The 17,441-nt window shown below is 45.4% G+C and overlaps 1 protein-coding gene, 1 long non-coding RNA gene and 1 pseudogene across 3 annotated transcripts in view; all 3 read right to left on the minus strand.

The window, feature by feature from the left end:
• Positions 1 to 9,409: 9,409 nt before the first annotated feature.
• On the minus strand, positions 9,410 to 12,740 carry OR6V1 (olfactory receptor family 6 subfamily V member 1; the record flags this gene model as incomplete). The annotated part of the gene is given in 5 exon segments (XM_082472552.1): positions 9,410 to 10,019; positions 10,021 to 10,122; positions 10,124 to 10,257; positions 10,260 to 10,765; positions 12,725 to 12,740. Coding segments are annotated over 5 exon segments (972 nt in total). The 3' UTR covers positions 9,410 to 9,805.
• A 1,220-nt stretch (positions 12,741 to 13,960) lies between these two features.
• The window catches only part of LOC309666127, a 581,994-nt gene continuing 578,513 nt past the window's right edge, over positions 13,961 to 17,441 (minus strand). Inside the window, exon 7 of the long non-coding RNA XR_014266919.1 lies at positions 13,961 to 14,355. This is a non-coding gene — a long non-coding RNA (uncharacterized lncRNA). The remainder of the gene's footprint in view (positions 14,356 to 17,441) is intronic.
• LOC309666126 (MSL complex subunit 3-like) lies at positions 14,342 to 17,432 on the minus strand (annotated as a pseudogene). The gene is made up of 2 exons: positions 16,317 to 17,432; positions 14,342 to 16,143 (listed from the first exon to the last, which is right to left on the minus strand). The product of its transcript is annotated as an MSL complex subunit 3-like (transcript).

A 17,441-nucleotide genomic window follows, 5' to 3' on the forward strand; every position in this document is an offset into this window, starting at 1 on the left:
AAAGGAAAGTGGAGATGATCTCAGACAGCCGTTCCACCTCTGACATTGAGGATCTGGTATGGACCTCTTCCTTCATATATTGTATTTTTAATTTTCTCTAAGAGTCTGACCACATAATAGAGAGGTTGGATAACTGCCCTAGAATCATGCAACTCAGAGCTGGTAGAGCAAAGACTTGAGCCTAAGTTTGGTTATAAATTCCATGTTTTTCCATTAATCATCTTCCAAAGGCAAGACTGAATTCAGGAGAAAGAATCCGGGCTACTGGGAAGCTAGTCTTCTGCATTTCTAGCTTCTCTAACCACAGTAGTTTTCTGCTCAAATCAGGGAGTATTCTGGGAGGCTTCAAGAAGGTAGGTCATCTGTGAGAGTGAAATAAAATAATCTGGTAGAAGCCAGTTCTTTTCTAGAATCCAAACTCCTGAGGGGCAAGTCCCTGCTTAAAGATGCCTTTCTCAGTGTTCTCATGGCTGGTTGAAAACCAACAGCATCTTCCATGAAATGTCTATTTACATAACTAGAAATACATGCCAAGAGATTAAACTTGAAATAAGTCAGGTGCCATTGGAACATGAGCGTAAGTACGCAGAGGATTCCTCATTTTCTGCCTGATAACGCTCACTTTTCTTTCAAGAACGAAGTCAGACATGATTGCTCTGAAAAGCATCCCTTTATTCGTCCCCTCCTGGCTGAATCGGAGGTTCCCCCTCTGTACTGCCACACCCCCTGTGCACGACTCTCTGGGGGACCCTATTACAAAGTGCTGCTCACCAACCCACCTCTCTCCGTTTCTTCACTGTGAGTGATCTGATGGAAGAGACTGGATTTCATCTCTGAGTTCTCGGCGTCTAGCACAGTGCCGGATGCAGAATGAGTGTTCGTTTGTACTGTGTGTGAATGTGTGTGTGTGTGTGTGTGTGTGTAAGAGACAGGGGGCAGGGGTGGTGAGAGGAACCTGGAAAAGTGGAAGAGGAGAGGAAAGGAGGAGAGGGAAAGAGGGAAAATGGAGAAGAAAAGAGAGGAGAAAAAGGAGAGAGAAAGTTAAAAATACATGGATCCAGTGGAACCACCATGAGGTGGATCTGGTTCCACACTGCGTTAATTACCTGGATCCCACAAGTTCCCCGAATAAGGGGAGCTTGGATGGGGTTTTAGATCCTTGAGTACAAGCTTCAACTCACATACTACATCCCACAGCTCTTAAAATATATGAGTATTCCCCTTTCTCCAGTGATGGTTACTCAAGTAAATGGTTGCAGGCTTTTGCAGCAAGTCTGGGAAATCCCACTGGATATATTGGGTTGGCCAAAAAGTTCATTCGGATTTTTCCAGCGGACGTGGCAAAAACCCCGAACGAACTTTCTGGCCAGTCCAAACACTTGTCGTGGCATCACAGGGCCCTATTTCTGGTGCCTCAGGTTCTTACATTTGATGATGCTGGGTCTGAGAGCCGGTTCCAATCTGAAGACTGGGCAAAGGGATCGTGACTTCTTTGGAGTTGCTGGTCTGAGCCTTCTTGTTCATTCTTGATTTCTTTCAATTACGTACGCTAAGCAGTAGTCTTGCTCGTTACCCTTATCTCTTGCCCCATGAATACCATGTTCTATTTGCTGTACGCAAAGGTCCATGCAGTTCAGGCTCCACCTGTTCGCCGTTTAGACCTTGCTGACTAATAGGGCAAATATGCATACCCTGCATCTGACAGTCAGGTGCTGCCACATGGCCTCTGCTACTCTGGTTACCTGTATCCCTTGGCCACTAGGATGCCCAGTTCTGTAACAGCATCTCCTAACAACAGCCTCAGCTGATGTCCTCCTTAGCCATGCATTTTTATGATCTTGCTAATAGGCAAAGGGTCCTCCAGGCCTCCCTGCCAAAGAACATGGTCAACTGTGGATTTTTCAGTCTTATATAACAGCCCCATAATAGCATTTCCACTTTTCTAAACCTCTGATCCCTTCCTTCAGAGTCTTGCAAGGCAATTTTTGGCATCTCTACTTAATTTAATGAAGGCTGGCACTTTTTTCAGAATTCCACGAGTCAGCAAATAGCTTACAGGAGACCCACTTCCCAGGACCCTTGCCAAGGTGCTAATCCTGCATGATGGCGGACTGGCCCCATATCAACAGACTCTCCCTGATTTAGCTTTACACTCCAACCACCCTCTGACTCACCTCCCTCTAGATCCACTCCCAAGCAGGCTCTCCCAGTGTCTGCCAGTGCGTGTCAGGCAGTTCCTGCAGCAGCTCTGATGGATGTTATCTCTTTTCTGTTAGCAGCCTTAGCACATTTGTGGCCTTGGGAACAACAGAAAATAAATTTGGGAGAAAGGGTAGTAAAAATATTGTTTCACCAAGACCAGACTGTCTCAGCAACAACTGTTTGAGAACAATGACCAGGGGATAGGGGAACTATTCCTCATACAAACACATCTATCTGGTCAACAGAGTCAGGGAGAGTTGTGATAACACTGGAGGATTTTTAAACACTTCACAAATATAAAGTATTAATGCAATTATTGTTTTGTGTTAAATCCAAATAATGCATATACCCAGTCTAGAAATCCTAAGGCCAAGACAGCAGCCCACCACTAAAGGCACCTGAAGCATGTGGTTCACTAAAGGCAACGAAATACCCCCAATCCAGCTCAGCTTCCTCATCAGATTGACTGAACCCCTCAAACTTACAGGTGGACCTCCCCCCCCAAAAAAGGTTTGTCCATATTGAGGAATAAATACTATTAACCTCAGTCTCAACTGTCCTATATACAATGTACAGAATTTAATTAAAAAACTTATGAAGGACTTCCCTGGAGGCGCAATGGTTAAGAATCCGCCTGCCAATGCAGGGGACATGGGTTTCATCCCTGGTCTGGGAAGATCCCACATGCCGCGGAGCAACTACGCCCGTGCACCACAGCTACCGAGCCTGCGCTCTAGAGCCCGTGAGCCACAACTACTGAGCCTGCGTGCCTAGAGCCCATGTTCCGCAACAAGAGAAGCCACCGCAATGAGAAGCCCGCGCACCGCACCGAACAGTAGCCCCCGCTCGCCACAACTAGAGAAAGCCCGCGCACAGTAACAAAGACCCAATGCAGCCAAGTAAATAAATAAAATAATTAAAAATAAATAAATAAAATTTAAATGGACAGGGGCATTGAATTTTAACAAATGACTTTCTAATGTCTGTTGAACTGATAATAAGAATGCCCTCTTCATCAACCACCCTTGCCCTATTTTTAACTAGCTGTTAAAAATCAAAGAAATGTGGATTCTAATCTCAAAGAGTTCTCCATCTGTGAGAGAGAGGAAAAGTACAATTAATTCTAACACAGTGCCCCAAGAGCCCAGAAGAGAAACACCGATTCTTGGGCTGCAGCCGAGCAGTGTTTTCTGACCCACTAATGGATAAAGGAGACATGGTTGAGAGAAAAAAACGAGTTGGTCAAACCAATGGCAGAACTGACAACAGAATCTGGTTTTTCAAACTTCTTTTCCACCTCTCCATCCTCGGAAATTCTCCTGTCCAGATCAAAGTTGGATAAATTAAAAGTTGGAATCTCCAGGATCTGAAGTCACTCCGTATAGACTCCTCTAGCCCCTTATTAAATGTGTATCCATCAAGTTTCCATCAAATTTATAGACTTGTAATGGCAATAATTCTAGTAACGCCTTCATAACAGTCACTGTATGTTTACATTCCTCCCTTGAAAGGAACACATACTGTTAGAAAGTAACTATAGATTCAGTGTCACTTTTAAAAATTTGCATTTATCACAATAGTATTCACAAACACTTGAAAGACAGCAAATAACACTTACATATGCAAGAAATATTTTTATTCAGTCTGCTTGCAATGTTAATGCAAGGAAATGGGAACAATTGATCTGATCCTCAGTCTACATAAAGTCAGTTAGTCTACATAAAGTCACTTGATGTAAGGTCATTTAACTGAAGGCAACACCCTTCCCACTCCAAAGAAGTAGCTTACACTGGAACATAATTGCCAGCAGGTAGAATGACACTGTTTGTAACATGCAGAGCTAGTTATATATATATATATATTCTAGGAATCTTTATTTTTGCATTTTATATTTAGGTCTATGAGCCATTTTGAACCTTGTGAAAGTGTAAGGTCAATGTCTAGATTCTTTTCTGTCTCTTCATATGACAATGATTTTTTTAAAATTTTATATCGGAGTACAGTTGATTAACAATGTTGTGTTAGTTTCAGGTGTAGCGCATAGTGATTCAGTTATACATATATCTATTCTTTTTCAAATTCTTTTCCCATTTAGGTTATTACAGAATGTGGAGCAGAGTTCCCTGTGCTATACAGTCGGTCCTTGTTGGTTATCTATGTTAAATATAGCAGTGTGTACATGTCAGTTCCAAACTCCCAATCTATCCCTCCCCACCCAGAGCTAATTTAAATATAGGTAGAATCAGTGGCAGGATTTCCTGACACCTCCCCCATCTTCCCTTCATTTGTCTGACATTCCAGCCCCAGAGATACAGTGTCCTCCCGGTAAGCAACCATTAGAAATACAAGGTTCTGAACAGCTAGCACAAGAGCCCATTGTCACACATGGAAATCCCAGTGGGAAATAAAAGTAGGTTTATTCCTATCAGCTGAGAGGACTAGGGAGCAAGAAATCAAGGGTATGGAAGTTCTGATGAAGGAAGATAAAGGAATCAAATCATTTTCATATAAAAGTCAGGCCTGGGTCCTGGAATGACCAGTGGTACCATGAACGTCCTGCATATATGGGATTTTAGGAGTTAGGTGACGTGCAAAACTTTCTAAGCCCAAGTTGGAAAATTTGAGTGTTGCCTATGGAGCACCATGTTCATATCAGTCTAGTTTCACCAAATCTTTCAGCTTTAAATTTCCTGATGTAAATAGGGTCCTTGCAACCACGCCTGATGAATACAGAAGAAAAGTGATGGTGACCCAGCAGTCTGCCGATAAATATTTAATCACTGGCTCCCCAGCTGTAGCATTTGCTGACTCGCAGCATTCACCAGTTTCCATGGTGTCAGTTTCACCCTCATCATGTCTAGTTTCAAGCTACCAACATGACATCACTGAGCTTGGAGATGGGAAGAGATTCTCACCATTATACAGTATTTCTTTTTTTTTTTTTTTTTTTGATTTTTAAAAAAATATCTTTATTGGAGTATAATAGCTTTACAATGTTGTGTTAGTTTCTGCTGTACAACAAAGTGAATCAGCTATATGTATACATATATCCCCATATCTCCTGCTTCTTGAGCCTCCCTCCCACCCTCCCTATCCCACCCTTCTAGGTCGTCACAAAGCATCGAGCTGATCTCCCTGTGCTATGTGGCAGCTTCCCACTCTACTATATACAGTATTTCTACCATACTGACACAAGTGACACAACTTCAGTGGAATAGACCAAAGTAAAATGCAGTAAAATAATTAGGAGTTTTGAGTTTTGATTACCTTTGTTTTTAAAAATCTATTTGATTGTGTCTATTATTTAATTTTTAATAATGACTATGTTTAATTCCTGAAAATTTAACCATCAATTTTCAGGAGGGCTCCAGGCCATCAGTGTAGTACTCTGCCTCGGGGTTTTCCCTTAGATCCTGTTCTGCATTCAACCCAGCATCTTTGTCATTCTCCTTCCCTTGAGTTAGACAAGCATCAAATGCTATGGAAGGAAACCTCATGGAATTGCCCTTTAAAAGAACAATTCTTAAGCTCTCCATGAACTTACTTAGGTCATTTTCAAAATTTAAGGCAATGAAATTCCAGCACTGACCATAAATAATACCTCTGTGAATACAGTAGAGTTGCCCTAGCATGCAAAGGTTTCCACATCAATACCCTCTGTACCCACTATAAAATTTGTCATCTTGTGATTTCAGTGAGTGGAGCATCTTTCAGAGGACACTTGCAAACCCCCAAGAGACCTGGATTTGATTAGTGAAGATACCCATGACCACTCTCCAGAGAGCATTCATTAATTCCATCTCCCCGGGCTTGCACTGCCTACCCAATGTGCCATTTTTATTTCTACGTTACTTTACATATTAAGTTGTCTCTCTCTGGAATTCACTTTTCCCATTCGCAGCCTGTGAAGCTGCTCTATACTTCAAAGCTCGACTCAAATGACACCACGTTTGAGAAGACTCAATTTAACCAACTCCCTCCCCGTATTCCCAGAGTGCTTTGCATATCCTAGTAACTAACACATAGTTTAGTCTTCCCACACTAAATTCTCAGCCCTTCAAGTTAGGCATCATGCCTTCTCTACCTCTGTATCTCCTGTACCAACAACAGAGATGTTCAGTAAATGCCAGCTGTCTTTAGCAATGAGGTTTGCAGATGAATTTGGAATATGAGTGGACGCTGTAAACGAAAACACGGAAGGCCATCTTAGTTGACAGCAATAGATGTGTGGTAACCAAAGCACAGGAAGAAGTTACCCCACTGCACCTCTATCCCGGTTAGTTGTCTAAACTAGCACTAGTTGTTAAGACCCACATAACAACAGGCACAAGAGGAAGCAGTGTGGGTAGTGAGAGGTCTAGAAAGTGTTCAGTGGCAACATTTCACTAGTAAATCTGAATATTTTGTAGGGGAATATTTAGCTGCCTTCACTTATTTGCTGGTCTGCCTGTGTGAACCAAAATTGCACAGTGGGTGAATGTTAGAGTCACAGTGAGGCTGGATATAAGGGCTTCATCCTAAACATTAGCACACAGCAGCAAAGAGAGGGACCACCTCACGGCTGTGAGGGCTCCATCTCTAGACTGGGTTCCAGCAGGGCCTGTGTGTGTGCTGCCGTGGGGATGCCTGAGCTCAGAGGAGGTGGGCCTGGATGACCTACACACTCCCCTGCAATTCCATGAGGCAGTGGTTTAGTTACATCATGACTCTAAACCTAGGGAGACTTTTCGTACAGACACTCTGTCTTAGAACTGGGATCCCCATATTCCTTCCAGCAAGCTGGAAAAGTAAGTTCAAATTACTTTCCAGGTTATGTCTACGCAGTTGCTTCATTTGACACTGTGTACACCGAGGGTCCCTGTCACATCCAGACAAATGTGTGGAACCAAAGTATCTCCAGGTCGTGTCCACGCAGGATTCAAACAGCAAGTAGAAAGCTGGACCATTAGGCTAAAGTCACTCAAGAAGCCTGAAGTCAAACTGGGATGAAAATCTTGGGGATCTAAGTCCTGGTTACAGTCTCCAGAAAGAGGACCTGGGATAAAAGTCATTAAGAAAGGATGGCTCCGATAATAGCAAGTACACCCTCAAATTCCCTCTTCCAGTGCCCTTCACATTGTTGAGATTGGGACAAGGGCTTTTTACACAATTTCCTGATTGGAAATCCCACCAGCTAATTGTCTAGATCAGCACTTCTCAAATATTACTGTGCATTGTGAATCACCCTGGGGTCCTATTAAAAATGCAGATGCGGATTCAGCAGGTCTGGGATGGGGGCCCAGATTCTGCATTTCCAAAAAGCTCCCAGGAGATGCCAATGTGGTTCCAGGGATCACACTGAGTAGCAAGGGACCACAGGCAAGTTTTTAAAGAATGCCACGCCTGTGAGATGTTGACTATGACAGGGCAGTCACTGTGGAGGAACAAAGCATGTGACACCTTCCCCAAATCTGGCCAGAGACCCCACTCCTGCAGGAACACTGTGAAAAACAGGCAAGAGACTGCTGTAGGCTGTTGGTTATTTTTAAATTTTTAGGAGGAAATGTGCAGAGATGAGAGTCACAGAAGAGTGTCTCTCAAGGAGGAAAATCTGAGTGGCTTTGTGTGCTGATTGAGAAGGAAAAAGCTGAAGGAAAGTGTTTGCATACCAGAAGGAGATAATTGCCTCCCATTTCATTTTTCAGTTTTTCACAAAGTTTGCAAGGAGGGTAAGTAATTAGTCCCTAGAGACTCAGAGGAAAGAAAGTTCTCAGGATGAAAAAAATGTTTTCCCAGCTGGCCTTTACTGCAGAACCAAAAGTATCTGCCCACGTTTTTGGAGAGGCCCACAAATGGGAATGTGTCCCGTGGTAGTTATTTTTTTAAAAAAAAGCTTAATTGGAGACCAAGCTTCCAGGCAATAAGAGGAGACTCGGGCCTCCAGGCCACACACCCTGGGATGCTTGCCCCTCCCACTACCCCCTTTCTTCACAGGCTTGGGTCTGTGGGATGGCTCCCACACTGTGACTGTCCCCACTGCAAACGAGGACCAGGGCCTCTCTAGACACCCTGTAGGCGGAGCCAGCTCCAGAAGTCAGAGGAAGTTTGCATGTACTCTTTGTCCTGTTTTGCTAATTCCAGACCAGTCCAGATTCAATCTGGTATAAGAAATCAGACACCAGAGTTATTCCCACTCACACCCTCCTTCCAGGACTTCCTAAACCGTTCCCAGATTTCCAAGGAATGCCTTCCCTCACCTGCCCACAGCCCATTACCCACAATACCTGTCCTGTTCCATTTCCTCCTCACCAGCCCTCTATCACCTCTGCCTTACCCCGCAGGGCTGCTGGCAATCTCCTGGCCAGGTGGCTTCCAGGAAACCCAACCTCAGAGGGCCCTCGCTCTGGGCCACGGATCTAAGGTTCTGTGGGAGAAGAGGAGTGCTAGCCCTTGAGAAGAGGACGGTAGCAAGTCTGGGGTCAATGATCCAGCTTTCCCCTCTTCCCTGAGTGCATAGGAAGGATTGAAAAAATGAATAAATTGCATGCCCTTCTTTCTAGGCATGGGGCCCTCATGACCTTGCTGTATATGGGGATCGAGAAAGTGGCCCCCAGAGAGTCATTTCTCTTTAAAGGTAAGAGGTCTGGGGGCCAGGAGGGAGTAATGGACAGCCTGGGTGTGAGTGGCGCTTCTACTCCAGGAGCAATCCCACATGGGGGTCCCAACAAAAGGCACATCGTTATTCCTGTTTTGAGGATGCCGGGCCTCTCTGCTCTTCTCCAAGAATCTCCCACTTTCAGAATCCCATCCTAGACTCTGAAGCCAGTTCCTGGGAAAAGAACACACCCCCAAAAAACTTGCACACAAAGAAACGTAAAGGAATGTGAACAAAACCATAGAGCAGGACCAGGGAGGAGAGATTTTAATAGCTCATTTCATAATAATAGCTGGGCTTCCCTGGTGGTGCAGTGGTTGAGAATCTGCCTGCCAATGCAGGGGATACGGGTTCGAGCCCTGGTCTGGGAGGATCCCGCATGCCGCGGAGCAACTAAGCCCGTGAGCCACAACTACTGAGCCTGCGCGTCTGGAGCCTGTGCTCCGCAACAAGAGAGGCTGCGATAGTGAGAGGCCCGTGCACCGCGATGAAGAGTGGCCCCCGCTTGCCACAACTAGAGAAAGCCCTCGCACAGAAACAAAGACCCAACACAGCCAAAAATAAATAAATAAATAAATAAGTAAGTAACAAAAATAAAGGAATTCCTTTAAAAAAAAAAGCCACTTCTTTAAAAAATAATAATAATAATAATAGCTACATTTACTGAGTTCTTAGTACCTACCAGACCCTGTGCTATGAGCTTGATTTGGATTATCTCCTTTAATTGACATCATCACACTGTTTTCACCCCCAGCTTCCTTGAAATCATCCTCTCCTTAACTAGCGCAGGCTCACGGACACTTGCCTTTGAGACATTCAGACAATGTGAACTCATCAGCTCCCCGTAGAGAGTGAACAGAGACTTCTGTGGGGGTGAGGGAGCAGAAGAGACTAGAAAGAAGGAGACTGAGAAGCTCCAGCCTGGGCACCTTGGTGCCACCTGCGGTGGATGGTCCTCATTCCTTGTTCTCATCTGTGGGTGGCTGGGTCTCTGAGGAGGATCCTTTCGGACACATCCTCAATGACCTCTCTGACCTCATTTGGGAAGGTGAAGATGAAGAGGTTGAGGAATGGGGCCACCACCTCGTTGAGCCGCGTGGAGTAGCCCTTGCCTGGCCTCAGGTAGATAAAGATGGCGCTGCTGTAGCCCAGAAGCAGCACCGTGAGGTGGGAGGTGCCAGCGGAACGGCCTCTGGTGCCCGGAGGAGGGCATGCGCAGCACTGCAGCCACAGTGAGGATGTACGAGGCCACGAAGAGCAGCAGGGCGGCAGCACGAAGAGCGAGGAAAGGACAGGAAGAAGTCCACGAGCTCGACGTGCTGGGTGTCGGAGCAGGACAGCTTGAGCGGCGGGGCAGAGTCACAGAAGTAGTGGTCAATGATGTTGCGGCCGCGGAACCAGAGCTGGGTTTTCTGCAGGGTCAGGGAGATGACAAAACCACCCAGCAGACCACCACCAGCTTCACACATACTGGCCCGTTCATGATGGTCGTGTAGTGCAGAGGACGGCAGATGGCCACGTAGCAATCAAAGGCCATGACTGTGAGGATAAGGAAGTTGGTGGAGCCCAGGGAGAAGGAAAAGAAAGACCAGGTCAAGCGTTCAGCCAGGGACATGGTCCTGGGAGTGGACAGCAGGTCGGCCAGCATCCTAGGGACCACAGTGGAGGCGACCAGCACCTCCACGAGGGAGAAGCTGCAGAGGAAGCAGTACCTGGGTGAGTGGAGGCGGGAGTCCAGGCATGTGAGGGTGACAATGGCCAGGTTCCCCAGCACCGTCAGCACATATATCAATAGGATGAAAGCAAACAGGAGGGTCTGGAACTCATGCAGATGAGAAAATCCCAGGAGCACAAACTCCCTGACGACGCTGAAGTTACTCACTGTGCTTGACGCCCATTCTCTGTACCATCTGTGAGAAGCCAGGAAGTCTTAGTGGGAAATCACCACCAGCCGCTCTCTTGACCTTGCTCCCTGATGGCTGGCCTGGCTTCCCAAGCAGACTGGCCCGTATGCATGGTGAAATTCAATGTCCAGGAGACACATTCCCAAAGGGCAGAAGTTCCCAAGGTGCAAGGAACCGACTGTTTCTGCTGGACAGATTTAGGAACTGGCTACTACCACATCACCACCACTCCTAAGCTCCTACACTTCTGTCTTCTACGCATTCATTATTTCATTCAACACATTTGTTAAGCTCCGTCTCTGTGTCAGACTTCTGGCTGGGTCTGGTAAACCCTTCCTAACTGCCAAATGTAATAGTCTTTCAATCAGAATAACACCTGCCATTAGCAGAGTTCTTCCCATGTCTCAGGATCTGGTACCTTATACGTTACTTCTTTTCATCCTTTGTACTCAGTCCTCATCCTCCTTGCCTTCTCTGTGACATTGCACGCTGTGAATCACACATTTTTGAAATAGCTTCCACCCCTGACTGTAGAGACACTCTACTCTTAATTGTCCAATAACTCTTGAGGTTTTTTTTTGGGCTGGCTCCTTCTCTAGCTCCTTGTCTTTCTGCTGTTTTCTAAATATGAATGTCCCCGGATCTCTCTTCTCATCCTTCTTTTCTCTCTCTAGTCTCTCCTTCAGAAAACTCACCTTCTCCCTTAACAAGAGCAATCTTGAAAATGTAAAAGAGACTCTGCCTTTTTGTTCTCAGCCCACATCTCACACTATCACATACTCAACATGTGTAAAAAATACACACATAATCCTCTCCTCCCCCAAAGCCAATATGGTGTTCATGGCCCCCCAAACCCCCAGTTATCCAGGCTTGAAACCTGGGAGGTATTTCTTTTGTTGTTGTTGTTTTGTTTTGTTTTTTTAAATTTATTTATTTTATTTATTTTTGGCTGTGTTGGGTCTTCGTTGCCACGCACAGGCTTTCTCTAGTTGTGGCGAGCGGGGGCTACTCTTCGTTGCAGTATGCGGGCTTCTCATTGCAGTGGCTTCTCTTGTTGTAGAGCACAGGCTCTAGGTGCGTGGGCTCAGTAGTTGTGGTGCATGGGTTCTAGAGCGCAGGCTCAGTAGTTGTGGCGCACGGGCTTAGTGCTCTGCGGCATGTGGGATCTTCCCAGACCAGTAGTTGAACCCGTGTTCCCTGCATTGGCAGACGGATTCTTGACCACTGTGCCACCAGGGAAGTCCCTGGGAGGTATTTCTGAGTTCTCCTTCTTTCTTCTAAACCACTTGAATTGTTATTCTTAGAAATATATTTTTTCTCATCCTGTCCCCTTTCTTTTTTCATAGCCACCAACTAGGTTCAAGGATTCACTTCCTCTTAATCATCACAACAGCATTCTTAATGGCTTTCTTATTTGTACATTTCTGTATATGTATTTGTACATTTCTGCATTGGATCCAACCTATCCATATACTGCTGTTATATTTATTTTTCTAAAGTATTATGTCCATAGGCTGTTTTTTTTTTAATAATCTGAGGCAATGTTATTTCATTTATACATTACTTTCAATGTCATCTACCTTCATACAGAAAAAGACTACAAGGACACATTTTAAAATATTAACAATGAGGGGATATGGGGATATATGTATACGTATAGCTGATTCACTTTGTTATACAGCAGAAACTAACACAACATTGTAAAGCAATTATACTCCAATAAAGATGTTAAAAAAAAACAAAAAATATATTAACAATGGCTATCTCTAGGTGTGGATTATAGGCATTTAAATGTTTTCATATGTATATATATCTTGTTTTTCAAATTCTTTTTATTTGAACACATATTATTTCAGTATCAGAAAAAAAAATGTTTTTAAACAACATCTATTCCCTCCCTTGTCTAAAACTCAAGCACAAACTCTCCCTGGCAATCCCAGCTTTCTACAGTTCTACCCATCTACCCCTCCAGCCTAACATTCACCTCCTTCTTGCTGCATGATTTGTGCTTCCACCAAGCTGGACCACTCGCTATTCTCCAAATATTAAGTCCACCCTCTGTTTGCACACCCTTTCCTTACTCTTCCCTATGCTCAGAATACCCTGTCCTGCCATCTCTGCCTGGCAGATTCTTACCCACACTTCAAATGTCTCTGCTTTATGAAGCTTCATCCTCTATCCAGATGTGAACTTGTCCTGCCTGGAATTCCCAACGAGGGAAGTTAGCATGTTCCTCCTTGCATGATAATTTTTCTTGTGCCAGCCTCACCCCAAACACTAGATCCCTCATTTCTCAGTGGCAGGCCTCTCTTTTCATCTTTATAGCCCTCACACACCCTGCTGCAACATGTCTTACAAAGTGTAAGGACTTCGTAAATTTTGGTTAAACAAATGAATGAGTACATCTGTTGGGTTTTCATTCCTAGTCCTGAGAAGAAAAGTCTTGCCAAATGGAAACTCATGTTTTCATTCATGATTATTTGAATGTGTGCATTATAGACTTTAATAGCTGGTAAGGGGGCAAGCATGGCCTGACAATTACTTATCAGAAAGACACGATGAGATCAGGTGTGTTTCAGGATCCAATCCCAGAAGGGTCTGGGTACACCCTATAATCAAATACACTACTATTTCTGCAGCAAAATACACGAATATGCACACTAAATGGAATAAATAAAGGCAATAAATGGCCTCACAGTAAGTTCAGATCAGGTTTCACTACCTAGTTAGTTTGACCCAAAATTAGAAAAGAACTTTCAGTTGTCAAAGCATTTTTGATTACAGCATTGTGGATCAGGGGCTGTGAATGGTTAGACCTCATTCACTGAGGTTCCTCATTCATAGGAACCCACCATGTACGGGTTCCTACACCACAAAACAACTGTGAAAGTTGCCATCTCCATATCACAGGTGATAAAAACCGAGACTCGAGATGTTTAAGGATCTCCATCTCAAGTCATATAGTTAATAAATGTACAGCTGGGATTTGAACCCAGAGTCTTCTAACTCCAATGCCTACTCATTTACAGTCATTAAAATGCCAAACGTGAAATCTTCCCAATTTTCAAACAGTGCCATACTGATCTCTGAACACAGGATTCAAAGACTATTGCTTAGGTCTGCAAACAGGGAGAGTATTTAATAAAGGGTAAATAAAGGAATGTACTAAAGAACAAAAGAATAAATTCCCATCTCTGGCTGTTGACCATCAGTGATGAGTAGGAGACACTGATGGGGAGGAGACAGGGAGGGTGTCCCTTTCCTCAAAAAAAGGATCTAACTTGGGTCTCAGCCATTACTGTGGAAACAGTCAGAGGTCCAGCCCTGCGTGCTCCATCACTCCTGGGGAACCCACGACAGTCAGGCTTTCAGGGGGCTGCTGCTCCTCCACTTACCGCTTCCCCGATTGTGATCTCACCCCACCCGGCCCCATACTGATGTGTGTCACATTCTGTAGGTGTTATAAAGGCATGAGCAATGATGAGGAATTCAACGCATGGGCCCATTTTATGTTTCATTCACCATCACTGCCACCCAGAAAGCAATATCTTTCTTATCTGATAGGTTTCCATGACATCGCATCCGGAGGTTCAACGTTCTACAACATCTGAAGTCCTGAAATCAGAGGTGAAAGAGTTAATTCAGGGATGACCCTGGAGCCAGGAATACTCCATTCGGTGCAGCAGGCTTCACTCCACCTCACACTAGCCAGCATCCTTTGCAAACTGACCTCCTATTATACCCTCAGCCCAACCCATCTTGCCTTCCTCCTGCCAACCTCTCTCCTGTCTACTGGACTTTTCACCCTTAGACTTCCCTCTCCCTGTTTACGGTCTCGCCTCCCCTCTCAGCGTTGATGACTGGTGCCCCCTCTTTGTCCACGATGCATGCCTGTCCCTTCATGTTCATTCAAGACTCTGAGCCACGGCCCCCCAGACTCCAGCTCAGCAAACTGGAGCCCACAGCTCAGGACAAGCCCCCTGGAGTTATGTTTTAGGACCCACTGTACTTGTTGAGTAAATTTTTTTTTTTTAACCTTCAGGCAATGCTTTATTTAAATCACCAAAAATAAGGTTTTATAGGAAAGGAACTGTAACAAGCAAATGTGCAGCTGCAAATTTTCTTTTGCCATCAATATCAACTCCCTCTAAAATATTCTGGGACTACTTTGCGGTTTCCAAGCAAAACTAATGTTTCATTGCTCAGCCTCATCACAAGAATGAAAACGGTTTGCAAAACAATTTTGTTTAATGCTAACAAATAACTAAAAAATGTGGTTATTGCTAACAAGTAACTCCGTCTCCTGAAACAGCCCAACCTACACACACTTTGGTGAACATTTCACTGTGAACACAACCGCTCTTTTCCCGCCGTCACAGATGACAGGTACCGTGGCAAGGGTCAGATGCTGGAGGCCGTTCAGGCACCTAGGAAGTAATCCTTCACAGAAATAACTACGGTAGGTAAGCAGCTCAAACAAATGGGCCCGCCTCTGCCACACCCGCCCCAAGGTGGGTGTTGCATTGGCTCTGCTTGTAAGGAAGGCCCACCAACTCCCTAGTTCTTTACTGGGAACCGAGAGCTCAAAGCTAGATAGAGATGCTGTTCTTCCAGAGCCACCAAAGCCTTAATAAATCGCCCTGGGGTTCTTCGTGCTGTCCTGCAGCTCACAGGCAGCAACATAGGCAGACTGGGGAAAAGCCATCATGGTATTCTGCTAAACACCTCAGAAAGAGATCAAAGTGCTTCAGTAAAACCTTCAGATTCTCCTCAGAAAAGGACATCTTTCCAGGGATTTCTGGAAGTTTCACGAACAATCGCAGCAAGTGTTGTGCCCCATAAATGTAAGAGGGTGGAGGTGGCTGGTCACCTGGGGGGTAACTGTCGGGTACAAGTTTCCAGGAGAGGACCTCATTTATTTCATTAGTTCTTCTGCCTTCAAAGCCAGCAAACACCGCACTCCCTTCCTCGCTCGGGGTCAGAGGAACAGGCGAGGATGATCTGCTGTGAACAGGTGTCTTCTCTTCCAGGTGCAGGAACAGCTTGGGCGTGCTGGCAGACGTGTTCTGCTGCCGGCGCTTGGGCTGAGGCGAGGCGCTGCTCTCAGGCAGCCTGTCGCGATTGGCAAAGTGGCGTGTGGACCACCTCTGAGACTGCAAGGCTTCCGGCTCGGCTTTGCGCCTTTTGGGGGTGGCCGGTTCGCCTGTGGTTCGCTGACTCTCTGTGGACTGTGGTGTGGATGGATTCAACAAAGGTGGGCTTGGAGAGAGCTCCTCCTGGTTCCTACTAGTGTTTGTGGTACTTTCCTTAATCGGAAGAAAAAATTTGGACGAAGTCACCTTTTTATACTGAACTTGTTCATATGGATAGAGCAAAACCAATGGGAGAGTATAATCAAGTATTCTTCCTTGCGGTGCGCGGGCTTCTCATTGCAGTGGCTTCTCTTGTTGCGGAGTGCGGGCTCAGTAGTTGTGGCGCACGGGCTTAGTTGCTCCACGGCAGGTGGGATCTTCCCCGACCAGGGCTCGAACCCATGTCCCCTGCATTGGCAGGCGGATTCTTAACCACTGCACCACCAGGGAAGCCCCTCAAAGGTTATTCTTAATCCATCCACAATCTCCTTACAAAGGTCAACGTTCTTTTCTGCTGGGATATATTGCACATTCATGTTGGCGTGTGGCATAGCGTAATGGTGACGAGGCCTCTCATTGGCTGAAAAGGCTGCAATGATAGCAAAATTCTTCACGTACGATTCCAAAATAGTTATGATGTTGGTCTGGCACGGAAGTTTCACTAACCGTTTCCTCCTGTTGATATAGTAACAATCGTCCTCAAGCTTCTTCTTCAGAACTTCAGGGATTTCTATAGTTATTGTTCTTTCTTCCATTTCCTTTTTTTGCGTGCAGCTCTGGTTCTTCCTTCACTTCAGTCTTTTCTTCAATATCACTTTCTTCACTTATTTCTTCATCCATTTCTTCACTACTGTCATCAGAGGAACTGCTGACTGAGTTTTCAACATTTTCATCTTTTTCTTCAGCAGGTAGGCTTTTTAAGACAGAGTCCACACCAGGCAACCTGCAGCGCCTCCTCTTTCTTCCTGTGCTTCTCAGGCGAGCTACAGCTTTTCTTGCCAATTTATGCTGTAATCTCTGATTTTCATCGGTGTCACGAAGGACATGATCTTCAGCTGCCCATCTATCCCAGCTTCTGTTCCAACCATTCAAATGGATCAGATATTCTGGGATCTTTCTGCCTTTTTCGTCTTTCCCAACAATAACATCGACAATCGTGGCATCGTCCAGCACGCGCGCCTTGGTGGGGTCAGGCTCGAAGCACGGCACTTCCTCCCCTGAGTGGAATTTAAATTTCATGCCCTCGCTCCGACTCATTTGCTCATCGTGGTGGAGGGCGAGGCTCTGGGGTGGGCGGAGCGCGCACGGTGGGGGACTCGTTGAGTAATTTTACATCCCAAGTTTTTGTTTACAATACTGCCAAATTAACATAGGTGAAGTTTAACTTGAATGTAGAATCAACTTTTCTCTGCATCGGGGTCTTCTGCAGACCAGAGTTTCCTCGGTGTAGGCTCTGTGGAAGCCCTTGCTACAGAACAAAACCTCTCTCAGGCCCAGGAGTCCTGCATCCCTGTGACCCAGGCAAACTCAACTTCAGTCAGGAGATAATGAGGTGCCCCCATCAAACCA

This window comes from Balaenoptera physalus, assembly GCF_965194825.1.
Source record: "Balaenoptera physalus genome assembly, chromosome: 8".
In the NCBI taxonomy this organism is placed as follows: Eukaryota; Metazoa; Chordata; class Mammalia; order Artiodactyla; family Balaenopteridae; genus Balaenoptera; species Balaenoptera physalus.